Source organism: Schizosaccharomyces pombe, assembly GCF_000002945.2.
Source record: "Schizosaccharomyces pombe strain 972h- genome assembly, chromosome: I".
Classification (NCBI taxonomy): Eukaryota; Fungi; Ascomycota; class Schizosaccharomycetes; order Schizosaccharomycetales; family Schizosaccharomycetaceae; genus Schizosaccharomyces; species Schizosaccharomyces pombe.
The window spans coordinates 20,308-29,663 of NC_003424.3; the positions used below are offsets into that span (position 1 = coordinate 20,308).

At 32.0% G+C, this 9,356-nt stretch overlaps 4 protein-coding genes, 2 long non-coding RNA genes and 1 pseudogene across 7 annotated transcripts, besides 5 other annotated features; 4 read left to right on the forward strand and 3 right to left on the reverse strand.

Moving 5' to 3' along the window:
* Window positions 1–516: 516 nt before the first annotated feature.
* On the forward strand, window positions 517–708 carry SPOM_SPAC212.05C (annotated as a pseudogene). The gene has a single exon. A coding segment is annotated over exon 1 (192 nt).
* A 19-nt stretch (window positions 709–727) lies between these two features.
* Window positions 728–1,022: an LONG TERMINAL REPEAT.
* A 257-nt stretch (window positions 1,023–1,279) lies between these two features.
* Window positions 1,280–2,743, forward strand: SPOM_SPAC212.04C (uncharacterized protein; the record flags this gene model as incomplete). The annotated part of the gene is made up of 2 exons (NM_001018170.3): window positions 1,280–1,769; window positions 1,825–2,743. 2 exons carry the CDS (start codon window positions 1,280–1,282, stop codon window positions 2,199–2,201), a joined length of 867 nt encoding a protein of 288 aa, NP_595038.1. The 3' UTR covers window positions 2,202–2,743.
* A 538-nt stretch (window positions 2,744–3,281) lies between these two features.
* SPOM_SPAC212.03 (uncharacterized protein) lies at window positions 3,282–3,671 on the reverse strand (the record flags this gene model as incomplete). Its single annotated transcript, NM_001018171.3, has 1 exon — window positions 3,282–3,671. One exon carries the CDS (start codon window positions 3,669–3,671, stop codon window positions 3,282–3,284), a length of 390 nt encoding a protein of 129 aa, NP_595037.1.
* A 302-nt stretch (window positions 3,672–3,973) lies between these two features.
* Window positions 3,974–4,138: an LONG TERMINAL REPEAT.
* A 135-nt stretch (window positions 4,139–4,273) lies between these two features.
* Window positions 4,274–4,569: an LONG TERMINAL REPEAT.
* Window positions 4,570–5,322: 753 nt separating this feature from the next.
* Window positions 5,323–5,681, reverse strand: SPOM_SPNCRNA.2014. Its single transcript, NR_191381.1, has one exon. It is a non-coding gene; the product is annotated as a non-coding RNA (long non-coding RNA).
* Window positions 5,682–5,689: 8 nt separating this feature from the next.
* Window positions 5,690–6,032: an LONG TERMINAL REPEAT.
* Window positions 6,033–6,890: 858 nt separating this feature from the next.
* SPOM_SPNCRNA.2015 lies at window positions 6,891–7,784 on the forward strand. Its single transcript, NR_191382.1, has one exon. It is a non-coding gene; the product is annotated as a non-coding RNA (long non-coding RNA).
* On the reverse strand, window positions 7,046–7,456 carry SPOM_SPAC212.02 (uncharacterized protein; the record flags this gene model as incomplete). The annotated part of the gene is made up of 1 exon (NM_001018172.1): window positions 7,046–7,456. The coding sequence occupies one exon, from the start codon at window positions 7,454–7,456 to the stop codon at window positions 7,046–7,048; it is 411 nt and encodes a 136-aa protein (NP_595036.1).
* A 32-nt stretch (window positions 7,785–7,816) lies between the features above and the next one.
* Window positions 7,817–8,173: an LONG TERMINAL REPEAT.
* A 257-nt stretch (window positions 8,174–8,430) lies between these two features.
* Window positions 8,431–9,350, forward strand: SPOM_SPAC212.01C (uncharacterized protein; the record flags this gene model as incomplete). The annotated part of the gene is made up of 2 exons (NM_001018173.2): window positions 8,431–8,920; window positions 8,979–9,350. The coding sequence occupies 2 exons, from the start codon at window positions 8,431–8,433 to the stop codon at window positions 9,329–9,331; spliced, it is 843 nt and encodes a 280-aa protein (NP_595035.1). The 3' UTR covers window positions 9,332–9,350.
* Window positions 9,351–9,356: the final 6 nt, after the last annotated feature.

Consider the following 9,356-nt stretch of genomic DNA (forward strand, 5'->3'; position numbering starts at 1 on the left):
TGAAATATTATAGATAATGAAAATAATGAATAATGAATAATGAATTAATATATTATACAAGTTTCGCTATTTTGATAGAAAATAAATAAATATACTAAATAAATAAAATGAAAATTAATCAAAGTAAATTAAAATAAAACAAAAAAAAATTAACAAAAATATTAAAACTTAATAAAATAAAATAAAACAAAGTAAATTAAGATAAAACAACATAAAATTCGATAAATTATAACTTAACTTTTTTTTTTTTTTTTTTTTTTATTTACATTTTACTCTTTTAAAGTTTTCAAAAGATCTAAAATAATCTAAACTAAAAAGCTTCTGTTCTAATGGTGTTCTAGATGCCTTATTGTTCATCTAGAACAAAAAAAAAAGGAAGACTAAAAATTAAATTATGCTAACATAAACATTTATGAAAATAGCAAAATAGAAAATGTAGGAAAATAAAATTTTGCTGCATGTTTATATCCTTGGCTGGAATCTTATATCTCGGCCATTGGGGTCTACAAGATTTTAATTATGGCTTTCGGTTTAAAAGTTGAGCCATCGGGAGGTGGTGTCCTTACTTCTGACAGTCTTCCTACACATAATGGAAAAACGGCATTACAGTCAGATGCAACAGTTGGTTCTGACATTCAACAAATAGAATTACAAAATATGCCTACTCCTGTGAAAAAATTAATCTTTATCGTTTTCATGATCATATAGAATGTAATCATCCTTAGCAATGTCATAATTAAGGATTCAAATTATACAATGATAGATGATACAACAATTAAATAGATCTCGATGATGATTTATTAAAGTCTATATTGTTTGCAATACTATAAATAGAGACACAACTGAACATCGTTCCTCAGTTCAGTTATTTAGCTATATCGGTGACCGATACCATTAGACTCCTTATAACAATAATTATAACAATTGTTAGTTAGACATACCGCATACCACTAGTTTGTAGGTCGCAAAAGAAACTCACCGCTATTATACGTATCGTTAAACAGATACCAAACTGCGTAGCTGTTAAATTGTGAAAAGAAAAAGGTTGTAAGGATTACGAGATGCCAACATCATAATGCTTTTCCTAAATAAATGAGACACCTCAGAACGTAAAACATTCACCATTTTGGTTTTTTTTTTAATTTTCTCGTTTATGGCTTAAAATATTTTAGTATATTTTCTTTTTTATTTTCCATAAACCACTCTTTTTAATTTTACTTTGGGGAAAAATACTAGTGAATCAGAAGTCATCAAATTACAGTGCTGTCGTTCTATTCCAATGTCAAATCCAGAAAGCTTGAAAAAACAGGTTGAACCTCCTGGTTACAATGAGTTATTTATGGTGGAAGATGTTTGTAATGTGGACCTAGAGCAGGGACTTGATTTGTGTAAGCCTGAAAAGGTAAACAAACAATCTCAACGATCTCGACAATCCCGACAATCCCTCTTTACCAACACCATTAAGCCTCAAAAAGACAAGATGAATATTAAAACAAATAAAATAAAAGAGTTTTTAAATGACCTTTTTACTGAATTTTCTAAATTCCACAATAGCTATTATCCTAATGGAAGAATTTCTACTCAGGACAAATCTCGATGGGTCTTGCTTATTATTTGGTCTATTATCACTATTTTAACAATAGACAAGAAATTTAAAATAAAAGAGTCATATTTAGAATGGATAGGTGAAAATCAGTCCCACAGTGAAATTTGGGGGCCTATTGTTATTTATGTTGGCTTATTCATACTCTTATTGTCTGCTTTTAACTGTACGTTTCCTTCACACTGAAGCTGTTTTTTCTCTTTACTAATAGTTTATTGTAGACTGCTCCAAGCTTATTATAAAAGCTCTACCGTTAATCAGTATGGTTATAGCATGGGTCGGTGTGGTTATAGCAGCGTTCAGTGTGATTATCACTGCAACAATAGCAGGAGTTATAGCAGCGTTCAGTGTGATTATCACTGCAACAATAGCAGGAGTTATAGCAGCTATGGTTGGAATCTTATATTTCGGCCATTGGCTGGTCTACAAGATTTTAATTTTGGCTTTCGGCTTTAAAATTGTGACATCAGGAGACGTCTGTGTTTCTAACACTCTTCCTACACATAACGGAGAAACAGCATTACATTCAGATGCAACAGTTGGTTCTGATATTGAACAAATAGAACTACAAAATATGCCTACTCCTGTGAAAAAATAATTTTCTTTATCGTTTTCATGATCATATAGAATATAACTATTCTTAACAATGTTCGAATTGACTGTCCTGTCCAAATCATGCACATAAGGTGCGTTCGTTATGAATTTCAATTATGGAACCAACCAGAATCACCTCACAGGTGTTTCATTAACCAAAATTTATTAATTGGTTTTAATTAAGATATTATCACATAATGTTACTAATGTTTTTATCTCTCGTTTTATGCTTAATCAAATACTATGAATGTCATTTACTGCGTTTACAAAATGAATTCTTAATGATACATCATGAATGACTCGTTTCTAAGGTTATGTGTCTGGAAACTTGAAAAATGCAATGTAGTATATGCAAACTGATAAGTCGCTTATTTATTAATTTAATAAATTTCTGAATTGCAAGTTAAATTCTGGTAGCAAAGAATTAAATTATTCAGAGTCTTTCTAAAATCACTGTTTTTATATTGACATCCTCACTAGATTAGCTTTTCAACAATATACTGCTGCTACAAAAAAATAATATTCCTTTTTTCCGCTCGTGCAAACGAAATTTCAATTTGTTACTTCTTAACCCCTATTTAGCAGACGATAGCTATTTATTAATCAACGGATTTTTTTGCCGGGTTTCGAACGAACTGTAAATTAGATAATGACAGGATGTAAGAAGCAAAACAGTATATATCATTTTTTCCTTTATTCAATTAAAATAGCAAAGAAATATTATATATAAAGTTTATACACTAAGTATATTAGCTTTTGAATTACTTTTTAAAATATGGAAGATCTCGCAACTCTTAATAAAGCTAATTCCTGCTAATTCGCTATACACTAAATCTTAATAAACTTGCTTCATTATTTTCTCGATAAATATTTTATTTATAACAGTTTGTTAAATTGACAGGGTCCTTGCTAAGTTTCTATATACAACATAAACATACTATACGAAATAACATTTTTCTCAAGGTATGTAGAGTATAAATGCTCCAACGTGGCACAATTTCATTTCGTTTAGTTTACTAAAAACCCATATTCGCGTCGCACTCACACAGAATCTAGAGTTTAGTACATTTTACCGGCTCAACAATTAACCATTCAAATTGTATTTCAAGTATGAGTAACAATCGAATAAAATATTGTATTCTTGCTTTCCTATAAAAGTATTTTGATAATCGTAAAGCTGGGAATACCATTTGCCTGTACTTTGGCAGTTATGGTGCTGCCATGTTGCTCCTTTTATAGTTATATCCTGTATGTTAAAAACTTTTATGGAACTATCGCACTTCTGTTTAACAGCATCATAAGCCTTAAATGCTAAATTTCGATTATTAACTGGTATTCCTGAACAATCACGTATACCGTTTTTGAAGTCTTGGACCATGAAATCGTCGCCTGAGCGTCTATCAAACGCACCTAATTGCATCAGCTGAGTCATGTTCATATTATGTCTTGAACTGTCATCGAATTCAATACTCATAGTAGTCAACGCAAAGAGAGATACTGAACATATTGGCACATCATCTAAATTGCCATTTCATAATGAAAAGCAACCCTTCTGACATTCGTTTATTTAAAGAAACACTCGTCAATCAAACGTGTGTAATCACCATCATTAACTTCGACTGTATTAAATAATACAAGTCTACCCAAACTCAGTTATCGTTCCGTTAGTCACATTACTATATGCATTAAAACAATCAACTACTGCCTATCTGAACTCAGACGAATTGGTATTATAAGCATCAATAGTTAGGACACACATTATGAGTAATAAAACTAGAGTAATCATTGCTATATCGAAGAGTATAACTTATTTGGGTTGAAAACTATCACTAGACGTAAAATCTAATATACTAAACGAGTTAGGAGGTTCAGTTGTAGTTCTTTATTTATCATCTTTTCTAATGATTGCTATCATCGGGTATTCTATGTAAGTAGACAAATTTGTAATACATTTACGTTATTCATTTCCTTTCCTTGAAGGTGTTGTAATATTCAATAGATCCCTTGAAAATTACATCAGCTCTATAAAGGTTGGCTCATTGCTAAAACTCAAGTGTTGCTCAAATGGTTTAATAATGTCAGCTACGCAGTTTTGGTATCTGTTTAACGATACGTATAAGTACGATGTGTTTTCCTTCTGACCTAGTATATTACAGTACACAGGTAATATAAGTAGCACCTTCTATAGATATTTATTAAACTGTTACCTATCACTGTAATAGCTTATTACAGAACTGAGGAACGAGGTTAGTTCTTCTCAATTTATGGCATTTAGAATTATTTTTATTATTACGTTTGATTAGTTTTGTTCACAACTAGCAATATGTCTAAATAACTTATCGTGTAAAGTTGATAGAGCAAATAGAACACGTAGCTCAGAAAACACAATTCCTCTAATTTAATCCTCCCAAGTCCACGACATACCCACTACAGGTTGGTCTCTCGACTGATGGATAGAGAGTCTATCAATCTTGTATTCTTAGCGGTGAACCACCACCATCCAAAAAACTAGTGAACTACTTATATCTTAGTAATGAGTCGAGTAACAAACTTTTTACGATAATGATACTATGAAGAAGCATCTACCAGTTGTGCATATGTCAAAATAGCGTTATAATTTTATAACATCACACAAATATATTAATCGAATAGTCCTAAGTCACACCGTAGTTGACAAAGCGGCGTTGCTAGTTCCATAAGTAATATTTGTACGAGCATATACGATTAATTGATTCGTAAAATATGATCTTTTTATGCTAATACTATTATTCATTACTGTCTACCATATTTTGTAGTTCATCATTATTTTATTTATACAATTACTAGCTTTGATTTTTGAATTGTTATTTGGTTATTGATAGCAATTGATATTAAACGCTTATTCTTTAATATTATTGCACATACATCGTATTTACTGAATATGCCGGATAAAAACAACAGACTTGTGTCCCCGTGATCTAATAAGTTTAGTTATGTGCATCTTAAATACCGGCACAATTATGATGTGGAAAGCAGTAAAAAACATTTCCATATCAGTATTCGTACTTATTGCTGAAGAAGACATATAATTCTGATTTATTTCTGCAGATACATGTATTCATGAAACCTAATGTAAAATAACAATCATCTCCGGCGCAATCGTCAATGCACTAAGAAGAATTCATAATCTATGTCGCTAGTCCCACGCTTGCTTAGTTCAACAGATCGTATCAAGTTCTGCTTGACAAAGTGATTGTATGGTATTCCGTTAAGTAAATTGCAAGCAGGTAAAGATGTCAATCCGGAAAAAGATCGAAAACTAACATGACCAGTAATATTGTTACGTCGTTCACAATCAATAAGTGCTCTAAATTTTACTTCAATGAGATTCCTAATTGTCAAAGGCATCAATCAATACGGTAGTATTGCGTACTGTTTTGGAATAATTCATAAGTGACAAATGTAGTTCTAATCTCAAAACAATAGAGAAGTATGAAGAAAGGTTGAATTGCAGTATTTGATTCCTAGTATCGTACTGAGTTGGAAGTTGTTGGTACGAGTAGTACTAGCAATAAATCACAGTGATATAATACGTTGTAGAAGTAGAGCATTACAATTCTACAGATAATATGAGAGTATAGTATACGAAATAATCAAATTGTAAATATATGTGATGATAAAATATTGAGTTCTACTGATCTTTTCTAATAGTCGCTTTCAATGGGTATTTTTGAAATAGACATGTAGCCTTCCGCAATTATTGGCGAAGAAATCTTGGTATTTTAGGTATGGCATATGGTGATGCACAACGAGTATATCAAGGTGTAGTGTAGTGTAGTGTAGTAATATTGCTGACGTTTACTATTGTTAGCTGATACTAATAAAACAACATTACTGATAATATAGTGTGCGTGTTATTACTTTAGTATTATCGTTTTGAATGTTTGTCAACTTTCAATGATGTAGGAACAGAAAAGCGGTAGCTAAAAATAATATCGATAGTGTTCAGTTTCCAATGGAAACTTTTAAGCTGTACTTAGATAATGAAATGATATAAGAGCAAACAGATGTATAGCTTTTTTTTTTAGGTTTTTTGAAATAAATTAATGAAGAAATATTATTGAAATTTAAACATAAATATACTAGCTACTAATAAAAAACCGACAAAATATATTGTTTCAAAGAGCAATAGTTAAACATGTAATCATTTTCAAGCTTAAAAATGGCGACATATAACCATGTTTATCGAATATGTATGTAATGTATGTAACGGTTTGCTTCTTTCAATTTTTTTTGTTATTTTTATGACTGAATGTCAAATACTTTATAAAGAAATTGTTAATCATGATAGATTCAGTCCACCAGTAGTACACAAAGTCAGCTGCCGCTTCAGTTGGAAGGAATAACAATCAATATGTCGATTCTGTGAATCTTTCCTTAGTAGGATGACTGAATGCTTTACCGGAATTAAAGGGGCTGAACATTTTTTAACTGCTGTATTAAATACTACTTTTACATATCGCTGTCAATCTTGCAACAGTTACGCTATACTATTAAGACAATGAAGTTAATGCTTCTCTTAATCCTTATAAGTTTTCATTTTTCTTCATTTATCGTAGGTATTACCCTCTATGCTACATTTCCAATTTAAACTTTACACAATTAACTTGGGTTGTTTTTAATTGTTTTAAAACTTCAAGCGTTGATCTTTATTATGGACAATGGGATGCAATATTAACACCCAGATCCTCTATCACTAACACATACTCTACGCATTCCAGCAGAACCAGGTATAACGCCTGATACTTCAGGGTGGGTGTTTGCTCTTGATTGAGAACAATCATCGATAATAAGCCAAAACATCACATGCTAGATCTCAGTAAGACACGCTTTTACTACCAAAGGTTTGTATAACATTACCCCCCCCCCCCAATCACCTCTATAGTCGGCTGCTAACGTGGCTCCACCTCGGGCTCCAACAGCATTGGCTCCAGTGTCACAGTCATATGTGCTTGCCATATTTGTACTATGACATTGTGTGGTGTATCGGTCTCGCTTCTTCAGCAGTGGTAATCCATTAAGCACATCATCTGTCAAGTTGATTATCCATGTAGCATCATCCGCAGATTGAGTTACCAAAGTTCTGAGTAGAACTATCCTGGAAATCTCTCCGTCATTATAAAGTTCATGGAGATCAATCAATAACTCGTGAGTAACGTTATTAGTTGAATTGCTTATAAGCGGATTATCGATATATATATGGTTCATTAATGCAGTCATCTTGCTAGCATTATATAATTCATTTACGATATATCTGAATTCATAGTGCTGTGTAGTGTTATCTGGAGGAAATTGGGCTACCCAGATTACAGCTGGAGCGTCTTCGAGGTCAGTTGGAAAGCAACTGATTAGTGTAACCAACGATAGATAGCAACGTAACTAATAATAGCAATCTCATCGGTAAAATATTAAAAAGAGGATGAAGATAGTTCCAAATTTCTATGATATTGACGTTCTCTTGATCGCTATATATTACTAAGCCTCAGAGCATACAAACACCTACTTACTGCGGAACGAAAATAAGGGTTATAGGATAATCCTTTGTATGATCCCCTGGATTAAGCATAATCTCCTATACAATGTATGTAGGTCAACAATACTACTAAATACTACTACGTTGAATAACACCATACGTCAAGTGTTCTATATTTGCTCTATTAACTTTCCACTCTGAGTTATAGAGATAGACATATTATTAATTATGCAGGATATTTAGAAAAATTTTTAAATGCTATAAATTGAGAAAAACTGAAAAATAAAGAACGAGGTTCAGCAATAAGCTACAGCTACTTTAGTGATTAGGTAACAATTTAATTCATATATAAAAATATCAATAGCAGATGCTACTTGTATTACTGTGTACTGTAATATACTAGGTCACAAGGAAAACACATCGTACTTAAACGTATCGTTAAACAGATACCAAACTGCGTAGCTGTTAAATTGTGAAAAGAAAAAAGTTGTAAGGATTACGAGATGCCAACATCATAATGCTTTTCCTAAATAAATGAGACACCTCAGAACGTAAAACATTCACCATTTTGGTTTTTTTTTTAATTTTCTCGTTTATGGCTTAAAATATTTTAGTATATTTTCTTTTTTATTTTCCATAAACCACTCTTTTTAATTTTACTTTGGGGAAAAATACTAGTGAATCAGAAGTCATCAAATTACAGTGCTGTCGTTCTATTCCAATGTCAAATCCAGAAAGCTTGAAAAAACAGGTTGAACCTCCTGGTTACAATGAGTTATTTATGGTGGAAGATGTTTGTAATGTGGACCTAGAGCAGGGACTTGATTTGTGTAAGCCTGAAAAGGTAAACAAACAATCTCAACGATCTCGACAATCCCGACAATCCCTCTTTACCAACACCATTAAGCCTCAAAAAGACAAGATGAATATTAAAACAAATAAAATAAAAGAGTTTTTAAATGACCTTTTTACTGAATTTTCTAAATTCCACAATAGCTATTATCCTGATGGAAGGATTTCTACCCGCAGTAATTTTCGTTGGCCCTTGCTTATTATTTGGTCTATTATCATTGTATTCGCAGTAGACAAAAAGTTCGAAGTCCAAAAGTTTCTTTCAATTTGGATAAATGAAAATCGGTTCTACAGTGAAATTTGGGTGCCTATTGCTATTTACGTTTGTTTGCTTGTTTTAATGTTACTTAGTTTAATTTGTATGTTTCCTTTATAGTGATGCTTTTTTTCTTTTTTTTTGCTAATAATTTAAAATAGTCTTTGCAGAGTTTGCGGTACTTGCTTTACGGGTGACCGGTGTGATTATAGCAGTCTTGGGTGCAGTCTTGGGTATGATTATAGCAGTCTTGGGAATGATTATAGCAGCCTTGGGAATGATTATAGCAGCCCTGGGTGCAACTATAACTGGCCTTTTGTATTTTGGTCATTGGGCTCTTTACAAACTTGTAATATTGTCTTTAGGCTTTAAAATTGTGACACCAGGAGACGTCTGTGTTTCTAACACTCTTCCTACACATAACGGAGAAACAGCATTACATTCAGAAACAACAGTTGGTTCTGATATTGAACAAATAGAACTACAAAATATGCCTACTCCTGTGAAAAAATAATTTTCTTTATCGTTTTCATGATCCC